This window comes from Carassius auratus, unplaced genomic scaffold, assembly GCF_003368295.1.
Source record: "Carassius auratus strain Wakin unplaced genomic scaffold, ASM336829v1 scaf_tig00042246, whole genome shotgun sequence".
Lineage (NCBI taxonomy): Eukaryota > Metazoa > Chordata > Actinopteri > Cypriniformes > Cyprinidae > Carassius > Carassius auratus.
Window position 1 is genome coordinate 13534 of NW_020526709.1, and position 20439 is coordinate 33972.

The 20439-nt window shown below is 36.8% G+C and overlaps 1 protein-coding gene across 1 annotated transcript in view; it reads left to right on the top strand.

Annotated features, from left to right (window-relative positions):
- LOC113085775 (adhesion G-protein coupled receptor D1-like) overlaps positions 1 to 19329 on the top strand; it is a 31775-nt gene extending 12446 nt beyond the window's left edge. Inside the window, exons 8-19 of the mRNA XM_026255264.1 lie at positions 8008 to 8081; positions 9400 to 9523; positions 13481 to 13584; positions 13798 to 13909; positions 15131 to 15284; positions 16964 to 17030; positions 17122 to 17188; positions 17278 to 17369; positions 17450 to 17576; positions 17820 to 17861; positions 18098 to 18190; positions 18466 to 19329. Of these exons, the coding sequence (XP_026111049.1) occupies positions 8008 to 8081; positions 9400 to 9523; positions 13481 to 13584; positions 13798 to 13909; positions 15131 to 15284; positions 16964 to 17030; positions 17122 to 17188; positions 17278 to 17369; positions 17450 to 17576; positions 17820 to 17861; positions 18098 to 18190; positions 18466 to 18561 (1152 nt within the window). The 3' untranslated portion in view covers positions 18562 to 19329. The remainder of the gene's footprint in view (positions 1 to 8007; positions 8082 to 9399; positions 9524 to 13480; positions 13585 to 13797; positions 13910 to 15130; positions 15285 to 16963; positions 17031 to 17121; positions 17189 to 17277; positions 17370 to 17449; positions 17577 to 17819; positions 17862 to 18097; positions 18191 to 18465) is intronic.
- The last annotated feature ends 1110 nt before the right edge of the window (positions 19330 to 20439 follow it).

A 20439-nucleotide genomic window follows, 5' to 3' on the forward strand; every position in this document is an offset into this window, starting at 1 on the left:
GTGAACAAATGGAAAGAGTGATTTCATGAGGAATTCTGGTGATTCTCAGTGTCGAAATCAAGAGGATTAAAAAAAGATTTCTGACAAACTCTCGCTGCCTTTACAACCTAATAAAGCTTGAGTGGAGCGGACACGAAACAGAGACGCCACACATACTGAGTGTGAGCGCACGTCTGTTGCGCTACCTGTGAGCGTGTGCTTGCACTCATATGTTTACACTAACCAAAGACGTTACTAGAGGCTGTTTATTCATTGTAATACAACGAACCTCCAAATCCGTCGTGTATATGAAGCAGCCTGGACGGGATTAATGTAATCATCCATTGTGCTGTGTTCATGTGAATGTGGTTTTGTGTCCAGTAAAGACATTTATGGGTGAATTACAGAACCGCAAGCAGTTTTTTGTCTAAAAAATATTTCCGCTGTGGTTCAAATATGTTCACAGATTCACACAGACATTACAACTTGTAAAAAATCTCACCAAGTCTGACACACATTTTGATTGATGACCAAGGACTTTTGTTTTCTACATAGTACAGTTTGGGTTTTTTAAAGGTACAATAATGAGTAGTGCTCACCACCAGACACTTTTTATAACTCGCACACCCACTTCCTGTCTGAACTCACTCACTTAAGAGTCTGCTCCCACACTACCTCACTCACACAATATTTAATACTAACTTGTGACTCTTTTCAGCTACTCTGCAATAGGGCTCGGTGTTGTTAAAAAAATGTCCCATATCGATACAGATCCTTGACTCTGATATCGGTTCCTGAACGATACTTTTTTCTGATACCAATTGAATAAAATTAGTTTTAACATTATTACATTACACATTACCTCCAAAAAAAACTTGGTTTTATTTAGAGACTAAAATATTTACTAGCCAATGGCGACCAAGGTGTCCTTCAGATACTATTCTAGCTATTAGCTTGCTTGGTGCTCAAGAAACATTATTATTATCAGTGTAATGTATTATTATTATTATAAATGTTAAAACAGCTGTGCTCCTTGTGGAAATCACTCTTTTGCTCTCTCATTGATTTACTCGCTGATTCCTTGATTCAGTCTCACCTTTATTCACCTACTTAATCAATCCCTGACTGATTTGCCACTCATCTATTCAAGCACTCAGCTTCTCATTCATTGGCTCACTCACTCAGTTTTTCCCTCGAATGTGTCTTTGAGTTGGTCTGACGTCCCCCTCTCTTTATTTCCCCTCCCTCTCTCATGCTTTCTCAGAAGAATTGTTATAATATATAGCAGATGGTCTGGCTCAAGCGATTCTGTTGTAGCCAACGGCTGCGGATTGTATGTCCTCCTTTTCTCCCTTTTCTTATATCTCTCTCTTTATTTCTTGTACTCTAAAGTGCCTGCAAGTTTAGCCTTTAAACTGTTAGTTCTGCCTTGCCTTGGTACTCTAACAGTTATATCTTTAGACTTCTCTCATATAATGATTTGCAGTGACCAAATCCTCCAAGCAAGCTTGTGTTTTCTTTAACGTTATGATAGAAATACCACTAAGCTCTTAAAACATCCCCACATGATCACCTGAGCACATTCCACTTCATATTTAGCCTTGACTGGATCCTGGTTTAAGGGCTCCACAGAGGCTTCAACCATTTCCTAGCTTTTTCCAGAGATCTGGAGGACGTCCGACAACTGGCTGACCCCCTGAACACCTCTCTGGGTTTCTCCTCTGACCACGCACAGCTCCTAGGCAGATGTTATGCCACCTCAGTCTCACCAACATCAGCCGAGTCTGACCGCATGAATGTAGGGATATTTATAAAAACACGCATGCACTTATTTTACTTTTAAAATGAGAACGCTCTCTAAGTGTTTTTCATGCTAATGATTCTAATGCAAGACCCACTACTTCAAATCTCGAGAGTTTTAGATTTTAATTAACCTAAATCCATTATGATTAAACATTTTGTAGAGGAAATGATTCATAAGTGAGATAGATGGTCAAAACAACACTGTTTTTGTCAACACAATTGTTTTATCTCTGTTTATGCACAAATGTCATTGTTTGTGGACAGGAACAGCCAGTTTAAAGTGATCACAGTGGCATATATTGATGATAAATGTAGTTTTGAGACATGGGCCTGATTGTGATTTTGTGAGAATCAGATTAAAGTTTATGGTTAGCACTCCTACACAGTCATCCAGGCTTACTTGGGTAACACTAGTTCAGATCTGGCTTGCGATATTTCCTGCTCCTTTCTCATTTCCAGGTTTTTGATGGAACAGGGTTCTACATTTTCATTGACTTTGCAAGTACGTTAGTCTTTGTCTAAAGAAGCAGCTGCTCTAAATTACAGCCCAGCCTGTCCATAGACTTTGTAATTACAGAGCCTGTGAATAGAACGGGAGAGACCGAAAACCTACATTTACATTTCACCATTTATCTTCTGTGTTAAGCTTGTCTACACGCCTCTGTGTTCTTAAATTTAGCCCAGCCAGTCTTTATTTAGATTGAGCAGTTCTTTAAATATACCCATGTGCAGTGCCATTAACCAGCATACCTCAAGAAACCAATGGCAGCAGATTTCATCTTGTGTGTAACAGGGTTTGGTTTCAATCAGGAGAATGTGTGAGGAGATGTTTAGCAGGCCATTCCCAACATGTACTCTTACGTATGTGTGTGAGAGAGAAAGAGAGACATTATGCGAATAAGATGTATTTAAAGGGCACAGTCCATCAAAACTCTTATGACAAACTCAAGTATTTACTTAAGTAAAATTTATTTTACTTACCTAATATAATTGTATTGATCCAGAAGAATTGTTATGTAACATATGAGACATTTGAACAGCTTTGTGGCTGCTTTTTGAGAGAACAGACCACTATTTAACTGCTCTTTTAACACTTGGGAAATTCTGTAGGCTTGTGATGCATAAATGAAATATAGACTTCATTGTATTGCAAGCGCTCAGTATTTCCTTCAGTTAGTCAGTGGTTTAGTCATAAAAGTCAGGCATCAAGGGTAATGTCCCAAAAGTATAGACACAGTACTCCCACTTTTTTTCGGCTCTTCAGATACCCACTGCTTTAGAGATCGCTAATGTGTCGTCATCATGATGTATTCCCAGTGGTGAACGCAAAGCATTTTGGGAATCCGCGGCACAAACATTAGGCGCCAGACTTATTTTCATGGAGAGAGAACGCAGTGTTCAAGATGCAGTCTACTTGCTGTGTTATAAACTGCAATAGTCGTTCTCACGATAGAAGTGGCATAAAGCTTAAGAACAGAATATCCTTTTATCGTTTTCCAGCGTGGAAAAATAATAGTACAAGCCATGTTTCAGAGGTGACAAAAAGGCGACGAATGGCGTGGATAGCAGCGGTAAGGAGGCCAAGATCACCTTCGATAACACTCCACCACACATGATGGTGTGTTCAAAGCATTTTCACAAAGGTAAGTTACAATTACCCTCTGTAAATTTTAACTAGCATGACATGGCAAGATAATGAGCTTAAGTTACCAGTGTAATAAAGCATTAATTTGTAATGTCTCTTCTCACATGTAATGTTTTTTTAGCCATGTCTGTAAATAAAATACACAAAGATTGGATGAAATTCTGCCTCCTTTATCTGTATTAAGGAAGAATTGTGCAAAATCAGTGTTCTTTGGTTGCAAACACAATTACATAACTTAAATAGTAGTAACAACCCACTTAATTTCAGCTTCTTTACATATTTAACATGTAAATACATTTAGATGAATACATTTACATTTATAAAGAGTCGATAGAAATGATGAGAAACTGGAAGTGTATGAGGTAGGTTGTGGGTGATAAGTCACAGACACATGACTCTTCTCTGGCTGGTGCGCTACCGAGTCCCACGCAGTCTAAATGAACGGTAGTGTATTGTATGGGGACATATGTATGTATGTATGTATGTATGTATGTTGTATGTATAGGACAGTTCTGATTCTCGCAAGCAAACATGTCAACAAGCTCTTCAGGCTATCTGTAAAAGCACCACAACACAGCCTTTTCACATGCCCTTCTTTTGGGCTGGAGGGTGTTACCTTGACCAGTCGCTCTGCTCGTAAGGATCGAGTCCTTTGATTCTCTTTATTTTCTCGTCATATCTCTTCTTTGCATTAAGATTTAGTTTTAGGCGGTATGGCCCGAAAATGTTTTCTTTAGCCCGCTGCATTTTGAAGGATTATATTCTGTTTTTCACGCTAATTCTTCATTATTTTCATGCCAGAACACTAGCCTCCTATGCCAGACCATGTTAACTGGCCAAACATACCCATAATTCTTTGCGTTCTGATGACGTTGCCGCCCAGTTGGTCACATGTGTTAGCGATCTCTATTGTCTTTTTAAGGTAAAGTTGTAAACTGTGATGATATGTAGGCCTAAGTTAAAATATGTATCTAAGTTATACGCTAGAGCATGAGACCCCAAAACTCTCATATTTAAAGCTGAAATGTTCTGAAAGTGGCAGGTCAAATTAATTCTATCAAATTCAATGATAGTTTATTGTGCTTGAATAGGTCTGCAAGACTACTAGCTTTATTTTAAAAAAAATATATCCAATGAGTTGTTGTTTCAATTATTTATTCAAATATTTAAATATGAATTTGTACTATGTGCTGCTAGAATATTTCTGATAATATTAATACATATTATACAACACAGTTTGGGATCAGTACGATTTTTTAAGAAGATATTAATACTTTTATTCAGCAATACATTGAAAGAATTAAAAGTAACACTAAAGACATTTACAGTATAATGTTTAGCTATATTTCTAATTTGACATAAATGCTTTTTTTAACTTTATGTTCATCAAAGGATCCTGAAAATACCTGTGAATACATACAAATATTAAACAGCAACATTGTGTTCTATTTTTTACTTTTACAGTTATACATTTTCATTGAGCAGAAATCATTCTAATGGTGTGTGTACACTAAAAGCGAAGGAAATATTTGCATTGCATTTCTTGCTCTAGATTTCTTGCAGAATGTTTTTCGCATTACTCACACAAATACTTTTTTTATCTGATACACCTGGACGTGTGTCAAACTGGACATGTCAATAAGCTCTTCGCTGATTGGCTTGCCCGACAATGCATCATGTGAATTTTCTTCTGGAGTTGACATTTTTACAACTTGTGTGGAAGACATAATTGAGGCGAACATTACACATTTGAGCAAATTATTTTTTTTCATTGGTAGTGTTAATGATAGGGTTGTTAATTATCTTTGTTAAATCACATGTGCTTGTACTAAATAATATTCATGACCTAAGCCTTTGCCATGTTGTGATGTTACAGCCAACACATCTGTGCACCTCCCACCCTCAAACAGTCCCCAACAAACAGTGACGCGGATGAAGAGATCACTCACTCGGGTGTGAAGTGTGAGGAAGTTTGGCACCCACGTGAAGCTTTCAGGGGAACTTTGAAAAAGACCCAAGTAGAGCAAAGCTGTGAGGTTGTTTCCTATTAACTTCTGGCACATTCTGGTGGAAGAAGTCTCATATTTTGACAAAAGAGATGAGAGGCGGGCTAAATGAGAAACTATTTTACTCAATTGTTGTGACTTTTGGTGATTTAGAAAAATTTCAGCCATATTAAACCAAATCCGCAGGGCTCAACCCAGCTTACATGCCTTACGATCCTCGATTGTTGTCGAAAACCGTTCGTTTCATCCAGAATGTTGAATTCATATTCACATTATTGCCATTCTCCGCATTCCTCTGAGCGACAATATAGAGGATCACATACTCTTGGAATTACGCATCGTCCCATCAGGAGAGAAACTGACACACCAGTTGGCAGAGTAAACCATTCCATCAGCATGACAGGGACGAGTGTTTTCTGCTTAATTATGAACACATGTCACTCAGGCTCTCTGAATAGACCTGATGTTTGGTTACACAACCTGCTGCCATCTGATAGGCCGGTGAGAATGATGTCATAGCAGCTGTTAAATACCTCAAGCACCCCCCAAAAAACGAAGGTTACGTAACATCTAGCCAACGTTTAACCCCTGCAAAGAGTACAGTTCTCAGTGGCTATAAAAGTTATAACCCAAGGACTGCTTCCAAACCTGTACAAGCTTGTGGTTAGTTTTCTCATAAAAGCTTTTGCTTAATCACCTACCAGAGTTTTTGCGTGTATTTTAAGTGTAATTTTGCTCTCTCTGTATTGAAAGGGAGCTCCTCCAATACTGCGTGCTCTTTTGCAAGCCCTTTGTTGTTAATAAAGTGTTGGAGTGCTTTCACACTTCTCTGGCAAGTGCAGAGTGCTGCGGGGCAGGGGGGAGCCACAAACACCAAGCCAACCCCATCTGTGTTCATTTGACTGGTGAGAGAGAAAGAGCTGAAAAAATGACCTGCTTTTTTTAGTAATGAGATTGTGGCCTAGAGAGAGAGAGAGAGAGAGTGGGATGGCTGTGGACTGAAAGAGAAGCAAAAGCGAGTGAAAGTGAGAAACTTTGGGGAGCACAGAGGAGAACCGCACCCATAGCTGCTCCTCTCCTCTCATCGCACAGCCTGTCTTTCTTATCCCTGTCAGTATGGCTCAAACTTTCCATCTACTCACACTTAGGCTTAGACTTTTGGCTTGTAGAATATTGTATTCTGGCACAGAACAGACCACAACATTTTACTTAGAAATGAATGAATTGGTGTTTTTGTTGTTGTTGTTGTGGATTTTTTCAATCTCCACTTATTAATTATGTATTAGGATGATAATTTATGTATTAGTTTATCTTAAAATCATTATTTTAAAATATATATTAATTTGTGTTTATTGTCTGTTTTTCTGTTTGTTTCCCTTACATGTAAAAATACTAAGTGTGAATGAATTTAATTTACATTTTTGTATCTCCTAACACCCCTTGCAGTTAACTCAGTGACTCTGTTCTTACCTTTTAGATGTTAATATTTTATTCTGTTACCTTCAGGCAACAACACTCTTTACCACTTTCAGTTAAACCACCGTTTTATTAGTTAAACCATTTTCTTAAATTCATTAACATGCTCAGTTCATAGCCATGTGCAGGCAATAGAGGTTTGGATCATGCTACAAACTATTTTTATTCTAACCAAATAATTAGCTGTGACTGTTAAGAGTCCCATCAGTCAGAGTTATTATATTTACAACTTAAATTAAAATTAAATTAAAAAAATATATTTTAAAACTTAAACTTATTGCCACTATATAGTTGTCAACACAACATTTGTTGTTTTCTTGCTTAATGTACTAGAATAAACAAAAAATGTAACCTAAAGAAAAAAAAAATAATAAAAACAATATACATATATTTTAAAACAAGCACAATAATTTATAAAAATAACAACACAAAACAAAATTACCAATAATAACTTTAACAATAATAACTTTAACAATAATTCAAATAAAACCACAAAATATAAATAAATCAAATGAATAAATGTATAAAAACTATAATTTTAGCTTATCAATAATACCTAAATAAAACTGCATCAGAAACGGACTAAATTTCACTTGTCATCCTGAATGTAAAGTTATCTTTATTTCTATGTGCTGTCAAACACAACTGGTTCAAATTTGGAAGGTTCAGAGTTAGTATGTTCTTCCGATCCTCTCAACTCTTAAATAACCTCCAGTTCGACTGGATGATGTCCTGGAGGTAGTTTCCGAAACATAATTCATCTACTCTACCAGCTTGTTTCCATTCCTGTCTGGGATGTGGGTCTGTTCTTTACTCCATCCCGATATAGTCATGTCATAGATGTTCGGAGAGTCTGACTATTGAAAAGAGATGAAAAGTGTTCTTGTTTCTGAGTGTATATATTTATTTGAAAGGACTGTGTATGTGTGTATCTTTTGAAATATCACCTATTCATATATTTAGCAATATTGAACCACTGATACTGCAACACTTATGAGTGCATATTTCAGACTGAGAGAGTCTGAGAAGGATGTTACTGTGTTATGACATAGCAGCTGTGATGTCTCATTCTTAACTCTGTTGTTCCCTGTCTTTCAGAGTAAAGAACAGCAACTCCAGGCCTTAAACCAAAGTAACAAAGTGTTCCTGTACTGCGCCTTCCTGGACTACAGGTGGGTCTCACAGCTTCAAATACAGTTTGTATGTATGCACACAAATGTTGATTTCATATTTACAATTATGTATTTGTACCTCTGTAACTTAACAGGGATTATAGGTTGCCGTTTTTGCCGTTTTTAATAGGTTGCACCTTTCTTGAACTATTATAATCTGTTGTGTACTTTAAAATATATACTGACAACCACCATAATAACAAATAGCAATATTTAATTTAAATAATATGTACTTAAATAAAATATCAAGCCAAATGCAATAGTGACTTTAGAGATTTTTTTTTTTTACTGTAAATTATGAAGTATTTTTATTTATTTTTACCAGAAAATCTAATGAAAACATTGTTTTAACAGTATTTAATATGAAAGCCTTATTCAATTAAAAGTTTTATGGTATCTTTTTACATACTGTTTCTGTTATTTTTAAATTACAACATGAGGCTCATGTTTACATTTTTGATCTTTTTATGATATCTTTCACTTTTATGTACCTCTTTGGGTGTTTCCCAACTTTCATCCTTCAGAGATTGCTGCAGTCCTTCCTGTATATTCTCTCTCTCCCATCTATCTCTCTCCATCTGTCTTTTTAAGTGTCTCATTTTCACATTTCCTGTTAAAGCTTGTCAGGAAGTGCTTTAATATATCAATGTGTGTTATATTTATGTCCCACTTTTATCCCATTACTTACGTAAGGGCCAGAAACAGGTTACATTTATAACATTTAGCACTATACAGTACATCGTGATATCCAGCAATTGAAGCATTTTGATTGTGACTATTTAAAGAACCGAATTTGCAGTCTTGTCATTTTACTTTCAGGCTTTTTCTTCCAATTCATCATTCAGCCATGTCATTTAGAAATTATGAAAGTCTGTTTTTAATAAAAAAGCAATTTTATACCGTAATAGTTATACCCGAAAAAATCACTTAAAGCCAATAAACGAAGCCAATTCTTAGGATCTTGTAAAAAAATGTGAATAATTTGAAATGGAGCATGTTTGAATTGGATTGAGACTTTTTTGTCTTCTCTCTCTCTCTGTCATTCTTTTTCATGCTCGTTCACTCTTTCTCCCATGTGGGCATTTAATAAATGACTGCATCTGTAATGGAATGATGAAGCTGGAATATTTGCTCTCACTGAGATTAATGGGGTCTTGCGTTCGTTTTGATTTAGTTTAGATCTGATTTGATTAATAACTCGCTGGTAATTGCATTAACGCTGGGTGAGGGTGTGAATGTGTATGATTTCAATACAAACAATGAATAACTCCAGCAACTGTAATGCTCAATTAAACCTGTATGTATGTGTGTGTTTCAGCTCCAAGGATGGCGTGTGGTCCAATGAGGGCTGTGTGAGGGCTGATGGAAACCTGTCCTTCTCTATTTGCTTGTGTAACCATCTGACAAACTTCGCCATCCTTATGCAAGTGGTTCCTTTGGAGGTGAGGCATTCTCAGTGTTGCTCTATCTGGTGCTAGATTTAGTTTTTGCTATAGATGGATTACCATTAGTCTTGCTTGCTTTGGCGAAATATTAAATTGATTCAAATAATTTAAGAACTTTGCAGCTCATTGTGTGTGGTTTTAGGTTTTGCACAATTCTTTCTACATCCTCCATGGAACATTAAATTGATTAGTGTGACAGTAAAGACAATTATGTTACTATTTCAAATAAATGCTGTCCTGTTAGACTAGACAAATCTTATCGACTCCAGACCATTGAGACCATCTTTTTTTTTTCTTTTTTTTTTTTTTGTTTTGCAAATTACATTGTTAGGAATAACACATTTTACTGCTTTATTTTTTCTATTTAGTTGCTTTCATGATTATTGATTCTCCAGAGTTTCACCACGAGCCCCCTTTTTAGATAAAAAAAACAAGCATTCAGCATAAACATATAAAAATATTTGAGACCTCTGTGATTTTCTCCATTCCATCTGTTATGAATGCAAGAATGCATTCAATCTGAGTGTCTCATTTTAAATGAAAGAATGCAACTTATTTCTAATTTTGATTGCAAATAGGAGAACTGAATCTTCCCACAGAGATATGCACAAGCAGACACTGACATCTCTGCATATTCACCTTTTTTTTTTTTTTTTTGCATAATAATATTTATTTGAAATAGAAACCTTTTGTAACCATAGTAATCACTGTCACTTTACGTCAGTTTAATGCTGTTCACACCAAACACGAAGAGAGTGTCTGGTGCGAATGATTTCAATGTTAAGTCAATGCAAAGGCGCGTTTACGCATGTCTGGAGGTCTCGCGACGCAAATGAGGCATTTAGCGCGGCGCGGAAGACGCGAATTCGCCTCATTCGAGCCTCTAGTTTGCGCGAATGACGTGAATTGAGCGTCATGCACTATAGGTGCGTTACGCGCGAATTGTGCTTTTGTGCATTTATGTGTTTGACGCAAATTTGCGTCTGCCGCCCAGAGTTGAAAAATTTTAACTTTAGCATCAATTTGCGCCGTGTTAACCAATCAGGAGCCTGCTAGAAGTCACTCATTCAACATGGAGGAACCGACTGATGTTTTCGGTGAGCAGTCAACCGGAGCTTTATGACACAAGTATCACACACAAGTTTATATTTCAGGAATAAAAAGGACCTCGCTTGGAAGAGTGTGTTGTAAATACACATTTAACTTTTAAGTCACGTACATGTTTATCGACCCGCGGCCTTCCCGCTGTTTTTTTACAACTATTTTCCCCCTAATATAGCTTACAGCTACTTTTCGAGGACATGTGCAGGAAAAAGTGGAAAAGACCCGAGTGCTCAATCAACATCAGCCATCTTGAAAACAGACAACTGCTAGCACTTGCTCCTCCCACAAGAAGCGGATTTCGCCTCAGACGAGCGTCAATTTCACTTCAAACTTTTGCTTTCTACGCACGTCTATTTCGCTATTTCTAGACGCACGAATGCACTCAAAATGTTCAAGCGGCAAACTAGACGCAGTAGATGCGAATTTGATGCGCTATTCGCGTTTGGTGTGAACACAGCATCTCAAGGCATCTCAGTTGAATAAAAGTATGTAAATATATTTATTTAAAATTGTACCATGTTTCTTTTGTTTTGTTTTTTTCTGATGAGGGGAATGGTTTAACTTTACAAGGCCCCATACTGCAACTTCAAAAAACTACTTATTTACTCATTCGGTCTGACTTGCTAAGCTTATCTAAGCCGTATATGTCAAGACATATGCATATATAATATAACTGCCCGTGAACCCTGACGTTAGTGGAATTTCTCAAGTTTCCTTGACTGAGCTTGTAGGTCATTTCCCAGCAGGGATCTCGGAAAACACCAAGGCACTGCGATGAATGCGATGTTCACTGTGTTTCTCGTCTTCAGCGAGCCAACAACATGCAGGGCTTGAGGTTTTGATTGGCTGAGACTTTCAGTAAATCAGCAGCAGAGCTTTAAGCGAGAAGACAATTTGGATGTAGTTAAGACACTTCTCCAAGGGCGACGTGCTAGATTTTGTTTCAAGTTCATTCGAAACCCGTCGTTGTGTGTGAAAGCATCTCGAGAGAGGCCGCTAGTCACAGCCCGCCAGTGCGGGTTGAAGATTGTGGGCTCTTTTTGGGCGGACAGATGGATTGTCATTTGTCAGAGAAAACTTGTAAATAACATCTGCCTTTGAAATACTGAACGACAGGCACAGCTTGATATTTTGGTAACCCTTGTCCTGTTGATTTATTTAAAGAGAGCTGAAGAGCGAATTTAACTCAGGCTAAATACCCTGTCAGCAACAACTACTCGCAAAGTAGGGACATGTTTGTGAAGATGAGAGACATATTGCTTCACACGAAGGCAGATTGCCATTTCGAGATCTGTGCACAAGCCAAACCGAGGCACCCAGGTGCAGCTTGGCTCTTCTGCGTCTGTCATCTGCATGTGTTTGTTGGGGAAATCTGTCCTCGCTCAGTCATGTAATCATCTCCTCTGGAGCTTTGATGTGAATATGCGCCTCTGCGTGGGCCTCAATTAGCGGCTCACCTCAATACTTCAAGCCTGGAGGAGATCGTGCTTTCTCCACCACTCCGCAGATCTTCGATATTCTGGGCCCACGATAATCACAAGGCAGGAAACGGAGTTAATGTACGATCGAACCCACGCACGGAAATAGAATTATGGGGGAAAACAACTGAGGATGGTTCTATGTGCAGACGCAACACTGAGTACCAATTACTGGCACTGGGTCAGAGGAGCTGAAACAATACAGCTCTATATCCTGACGGATGTTCAGGAATAAATCTGTTCGCTCTTTACCAACAGATGCATGGAAATCTTTCCACCTGTGGTGTTAGTTGAGGGTTTTTGTGCCAGTGATACAGTGATACATTTTTTAGCACCATTTTACACTCTCTATCTGCTTATAGAATCAAGATTTTTGTATCATTTATGAAACAACCAGTTTTTAAAACCACATATTAAACTGGCCAAGCCGTGAATTCAGCAGATGTTTTAGTAGTAATATTTTTGGATTGATTATTCACCAAGGCTGCATTTGTTTGATCAAAAAACAGTAAAAACAGTAATACTGTGAAATAATACTACCATTTAAAATAACTTTTTTTCTATTATAATTATTTCATAATGTAATTTGTTCTTGTGATGGCAAAGCAGAATTTTCAGCATCATTACTCCAGTCTTCAGTGTCACATGATCCTTTAGAAACCATAATCCAATATGCTCATTTCAAAGTTGAAATTATTTGTGTTTTTATTAAAACTTCAGAACATTTTTTTCAGGACTCTTTGTTGAATTGAATGTTCAAAAATCTTTTCAATTTGAATCTTGCATATTAAATGTCTTTTTTGTCACTTTTTGTTCAGTTTAATGCATTGTTTGTGAATAAAAATATTACATTTCCTTAATTTTTATTATTGACTCAAATAATTTTAACAGAAGTGTATAACAGCTTCCAGAAAAGATAAATATTGAGGATTAATGTGTATAGCGACTTAATACAGAGATAGTTGTGTGCATAAAGCAAGACTGGGACTCTTAGTGTTCTTTATCTTTTTTTAAACGTCAATCTACCATGTCTGTGAATAGATATTTCCCTTTATGAAAGAATAAATAAATAAGTTTGTTCCAAGAATTGACTTGATTGATTGTCAGACTCATGCAGGTTTGTTCTGATGAAGTATTCTTGAAATTACCAAGTCATTTAATATTATGCAAACCTCAATCCCTATGCAGCGGGTCACTGATAACCTTTGACTTTACAATCAGTGGACTGTTGCTGTGGTATTCAGTGTTTCTTATTTATAGAAACATCGTGGATTGTCAACGCCTTTAACCCCCTTCAGTGCTGTACACTAGACTAACTTCAGACATTTTCATCATCTCATTGCCTGTGCTTTCATGTTTGTCTCCACCTCAGCTCTCAAAGGCCCACAAGGTGGCGCTGTCCACCATTAGCTACATCGGCTGCTCTATCTCTATTTTCTGCCTGGCAATTACACTGGTCACCTTTGCCGTCCTGTCGTAAGTATCCCACAATGCTCTGTGAGCATGCATGATTTTAATCTACTGTTTAAACATGGTCAAAAATGTTTTATTCACATCGCTAAACTTCTTATTTTCTTTTTGATTTATTAAAATATAGTAATTTGCCATTTCAATTAATTGAACACTAAAAGCTTTTAATGTTTTTGCATCATTACTATTATTATTATTTTTTTTTTTCTGTATTTACAGGTCGGTTAGCACCATCCGTAATCAGCGTTACCATATTCATGCAAACTTGGCATTTGCAATCTTAGTCGCTCAGATCCTTCTGCTCATCAGTTTCCGCTTCAGTCCCAGCACGGTGAGTCCATCTAACGCTCTCTCACAGGTTCATCTTAATTCAGCCGTTTTGACTCAATGGATGGCCTATCCATTGTCCAACACAATAACAGATAACGTAATTATATGAACTGTATATTCTTCAATTACATATAATAGTTGTATAGGGAAAATGAAAAGGAATTTGATTTCATGTATTTTTGTTTGTTTAGTTTTTTTTAGAATTTACATTTAGATTACTTTAATATCTTAATAATTCTTATAATAATAATCATTAAAATTTATTTTAATGCTTTAGTTCAAAAGTGATAATTAACAAAAAAAAATCATTCATTCATTTTGGGAAGAGCGAAGAGCAAAGAGTTTTGGGATAGTGAGGGAAAAAAAAGATTGGATAGGGAAAGCTCTGGCTTCGTGTGGACGTAGCTTTAGTTAATGATAAAAACCCTGATTAAGTCATCCTTGTTAAGAGTATGGTGGCCCAGTAGTGCACAAAATCTCCACAACAACAAAATTAGCACAACACAACGGAAATAAGTCACAACTCCTTGGTAACAATTAAAAACACAGTGAAAACAATCCACAACACAATGAAATTAGCACAACACAATTGAAAAAAGGCAAAACACAATGGAAAAAGCACAATTAGTGTTGTGTCGTGGCAATTTCGTTGTGGTGTGATCTACTGGGCCACTGTAGAGTGCAGTTCTGCTCTAAAAACTGCAGTGAATAAAAATGTATTAGCTCAAATAAAAATGAGAGTATCCAAACAAATATTGTTGGAAGAAGCTCGCTTACGAAATGTTTGAATTAAATCGACATCTCATTTACAATGCGTGATTGTGTTTAATCGTGTTTGTTGTCTATGGTGATTATCGTATCATCATCAAGTATCAGAACCAGCATGTTGTCTTTACATAAAGAAATCTAATAAGGTGAAAAGAGCCGATGACTCCACTAATCTCCTAACATGCCTCCAGCATTACGGACAGATTCATTTGATACTCCGTTAATTTGATTGTGCCTCCTCTGTCTGAGCACTTGGCTGAAATCTTGCTATGGTAATGTCAGTGTTGAGATCACGGAGCTCAATCACTCTGTCATCCTTATGTTTATTTTAACAACATGTGTTAGATTAGCTAAGATGAACAAAATAGATCCGTTTTCGGTACAGTGCATTTTGTCTAGACGCTTGTCCTGATCTGAAAGGCCGCAGCAAATGAAACTGTCCTCTCTCTCCCAGCTCCCGTGTAAGATCATGGCCGTATTGCTGCATTTCTTCTTCCTGTGTGCGTTCGCCTGGATGCTGGTGGAAGGGCTGCATCTCTACAGCATGGTGATCAAGGTGTTCGGCTCAGAGGACAGCAAGCACTTTTATTACTATGCCATCGGATGGGGTGAGTACATCTTACAGACTGGTTCTGAGCGCTATGTGTGGAGAATGCAGCAGATCTCCACAATCTGCCATACTTTATTGGCACTCTATGGCATCACTGATTCATGACAGTACACATTGGATTTTTCAGTGCCACTTTTTAGTGAATCTGTCCCTTGTATACATACACATTCATATAAACTACACACTTCATCTCACACAGACAAGCTTGCACTTACAAATCATCACATGCTGAGAAGAAAACATCAGATCAGTTTCATTTGCCTTAAATGACCCGATTCAGAATAATGCACAAACCCAAGAGAGTCAAATGAGGTTGTCCCATGGCATGCATTAGAGAGCGATCAGGCACCTCCCTCAGCCATCATTGATGTGGCAGTGTTGTTGAAAAGGGGAGGAAAACAAGACATTTGTGCACTACAGTCTGTCTGACATGTCAGTAGATTAAAGAACATTAAATCTTCAATGGGTCATCGCTAAAGATGCCGTCACTGTTATTAATTGACCTGATCTCAAATGTGCATATGGGATAATAAACAACATGTGCTCTCTCGCTCTTTTGAGAACAGTTTATAATCTGCTTTTTTTCCTCACATAAAATGACATTGCCAGAGCTACAAGGGGCCTTGAAGTAAATCAATATACACTTTTATTAGTATGTGCAAAGTTGGCATCATGATAACCAAAGGTGTTTTCCATTATTACATATGATAAAGTGTTGAATAAAAAGACATTTTTATTTGTATCCATAGTGACACGGGTGATAGGCTCAGTGTGGATGAAGAAAACAGGCTTTGTTAAACTTAAGTCATTACTTCAGACTGAAGTCTACTCCCTTTCTAAAAGCCTTCGGCACGGCCAGGCTGCTCTTTATTTATGGTGGCACCAAACAGCCGGCTACAGTCCAAAAGTTCTTATTTTAGTACCTACGACAAAATCTGAACATTTCTGCACTAGGTTTTACAAAAAGGTATTTTTAGCTCCAATACCGTTCCAGGTTTTTTCCCACAAACATTTGTCTTTTAGCACCTCTTTCATATAAAACAAAAACATATGGTTAGGGGTAGAGAGGGATTTGACAACACTGCTAATTTATTAACTCTTTATACTATATATTATAGTATACTCTTTATATTATATAATATAGTTTATATTATGAAATTATTATTACAATTTAAAATAAAATAGCTGTTTTCTATTTTAATTTATTTTAAAATGTAGTATCTTCCTGTCTTGGCAAAGCTGGATTTTCACCATCATTTCTCCAGTCTTCAGTGTCACACGATCCTTTAGAAATAATTCTAATATACTAATTAGGTAAATATTTCTTTTCATTATCAATATTTATTAAAGTAGCAGTTTAAAAAAATTAAAATTACAGTAACATTATTTAATAAATTATAAATCATATGTGTTAACATATTTATTAGTGTGTATATTTGCATGTCACTATTTTTAACCAAATTATATTTTTGCAGCTCATTAAAATGATCCTACAATGTGCCAAATTACTTATTAAAATTTTGTTAATAGTCTGTTTATAATAATTATACCTGAATTACAAAGAAATGTAGTTTGAAGTACTTTTCAATTAAGTATAGGATTTCAGGGCACTGCTATCACTGTTTGAAATTGCTGCAAATGAAACTTTCCTCTAAAACTGTTCACGTCTTTACTCAGGATGTCCTTTGGTCATATGTGCGGTGTCTATAACCTCCTCACTAAACAGCTATGGGGAAGCTGGCAAGTAAGTTACCATGGGTCATAGCAAAATCCACATTGAGGAGAAAAGATGACCTGTCTTGCGTCATTTCTCCATCTTGTTTTGTATTTCTCAGTTGCTGGCTGTCTCTCCAGAATGGGGCGATTTGGGCTTTTGTGGCCCCTGCTCTGTTTGTTATAATGGTAAGCAGCTGTTAATAAGGTGTGTTTAATGCACTACATTAGATGAGCATGACAGGAACACTTTTAATGTTGTAATCTCTGCCATCCAGGTGAACATTGGCATTTTGATAGCTGTGACACGGATCATATCCAGGATCAGTGCTGAAAACTACAAGGTTCACGGAGACGCCAACTCTGTTAAGTGAGTTTATCTGCCATCGTAATTGTAGGATCAGCCATCGTGCGTTTGCTTTCTTTCATATGTGTGATTGTCTTTTCTAGGCTTACGACTAAAGCGGTGGCGGTACTCTTGCCCATCCTGGGCATATCGTGGATCTTTGGGGTTCTGGCAGTGAACGACCACTCCCTGCTTTTCCAGTACATGTTTGCAGTGTTTAACTCACTACAGGTCAGGCATCACTACCGTGTAACAAAACCGTTTCACCAGCAAACTGATTGATTTTCACTCAGTTTACAGCCTCCAAAGTCAATTGCACGTTTGCCAAACAATGACAGCTTTAAAAAATATGGGACGTAACAATGTTTGAAATGACTTTGGACCTGGACTGGCTTGTAAGAGCTTTTGCAGATGTGAATTGGAGCGCTTTCACAACATTTAGTGTTATCTGTTGTTTTCTTTTATTCCTCAAAGGGGTTCTTCATATTCCTGTTTCACTGTCTGTTAAACTCTGAGGTAAGAGTGTGTTTGTGCAGCTGTGTCAGAACAAGTCTGTGCTGTATGTCGGGGGAAATGTCTGACGTAGCCCCAGCAAAGAGTACACTGGTGGAAATGATAGAGTTAAACTGTGATCGCCATCTAGTGATGTGAATCTGATACTGCATTATAGTTAATATTCATTTCAATATTAAAACCAGTGTATCATTCATGCTGTTTGTTAACAGGTTTCATGTCTTGTTACTGCTCTACAGGTAAGAGCTGCTTTCAAACACAAAACCAAAGTGTGGACTTTAACCAGCAGCTCAATCCGCAACATCAACGTCAAACCTTTCAACTCAGACATAGTGAGTAATTCCAGTTCTTTTCATTTTTACATTTGTATTGTTAATGACCAGTGAATTTAAACACACCCTTATGAAAATGTATGTCTTGAATGTTTTTTTTTGTTTTTGTATGAATTAAATGTAATGTTTTTGGACAGTTCATTTCATTTTATGAACAATAAAACACATTATAGTTTAAATGTATATTAAATGCCGTTGAACTTTTTTTTTTTTTTTAAGTACACTACCAAAGTGCACATTCCCCAAGCCTGTATTAATCTGGTTTTCTTTTGCAGATGAACGGCAACAAGGGCGGTGTGACACCCACAAAGATGAACACATGGGACAAAAGCACCAACTCAGCCAACCGCATCGATTTGTCAGCTGTATAATTTCTTCTGGTCCAAACAGAGCAAGTGGACAACAGCATAGCACTTCTTATAGAACATGTGCCTTTCTATATCACTTTTTAAATGGACTTTATATGATGAAATAGCTACAGACACTTGCATCTGATTGTACTATAGTTAACTCACAACACAAAGTTCTCTGATGTCATTTCCTCCTGCTGATGATCTCTCTAACACAAACATAGGATGAAGACACACTGCCCGTTGTTGGGATGAAGGAGTTCATGGTTTGCTAATAATGTGGTGTGCAGAGGAAAACACACTAACTCTCACAGACAGGAGACTCTCCTGAGGTACAGTACCTGTACTGTAACGCTGTTTCCTTGCTTGGATTTTTTTGGACAACACACTAGATCTGTGCTTCATGTTTGGCCGTCCTTTAAACAGAGGAGTCATCAAATACAAAGTCTGGAGTGTCTCAACTTTAATGAGAACGCTTTTTTGCAACCAGCCTGAGTGAAGTAGCAGCTTCGATTAATCCACATCCATCTGTCCATCAGCTATGGCTTAAAAAAATTGACCTGGAAGAGAAGAACAATACTGGCCAAATTCTCTGGAGATCTTCCTCATTGTTGTGATGGGTTTCTCTCTCTTTAAAAATCTAGTATTGTAAATGGCACTTGTGTTTAACCAAATATGTTTTTTGAACCTTGTTTTTTCAACAAAAGGTCAGCGAAAAGAAGAGATGAACCTCCACAATATGTTGAAATTCAAACTCAGAAGGTCATTTATAATATTGCACAAATTTATTATATATATATATATATATATATATATATATATATATATATATATATATATATATATATATATATATGTATATATATATATGTGTGTGCGTGTGCGTGTGTGTGTGTGAATGTAACTTTTTTTAAAAGGACAAAAGTCTTATAACAGGGTTGAATTAATAAATTATGTTAATGTGTAAAGACTAATATTAATTATTAAAATAGCATGACAGTAAACAAACACTTTCAGTTTTAAACTACAGTTGGATATGGCTTTGTTGTGTCGTTTAATAATTTGACGCTGTTAAGAAGGTCAAGACCTCTAGAGTTGGACAAGCCTTACAGACATTTGGTGTGTTTCTTACTAGATTAATTTCATGTTAGATAATACTTTATTTAATAGTTCCCCAGAACAACAAACATGCCACTTGTGTCTCAGTAACTGAACACCTAATTGTACCCTATTCATGCACAGTGCCAAATAGTTTTCTCATGTCATGATATAAATCAGTTTGCGTCATTTCATAAAGGTGGACTCTTTTGTGAGACACACACAGCCATGCGTAATTCTCTGTAACTGTGCCATCATAGATGCATTTATTGGTATCACAACAGTTCAGTGTATTATTAATGTGTGAACGTATACAGTATATCTTTAAATTATTGTCGTCGTCTTCGTCGTGTTCCAACAAGATTATTCAGTATCACAATACTTATTTTCCCAGCATTATAGCTTAATCACCTATTGTTTGTAGTTTATGAGTGAAAGTCTTAGTGTTCATGCTCTCCACCAAGAACAAATCACAGAAGATACTATGTTTTAGTACCAACATTTCAAGAGAGTTTATCTCAAATGAACATTTAAAGGCCAAGTGCACTTCTTGTCTTATTTTTATTTAATATTTGAAAATAACCGTTTATGGATTGTTTCTCAGTCAAGGGACATTCACTATATCTTTGTTTTTAACCCATTCATGTGATGTTTTGAGTTTGAAAATCTTGACATTATTATCAGCAGGAACACAGAGTGACACACTTTCAGATGCCCCATGCTTCAGAGATATGAAACAGCGCAGTATGATCTCATAGACCCATAGCAGTGTTTTGAGATGATGCTGTATTTAAAACAGTG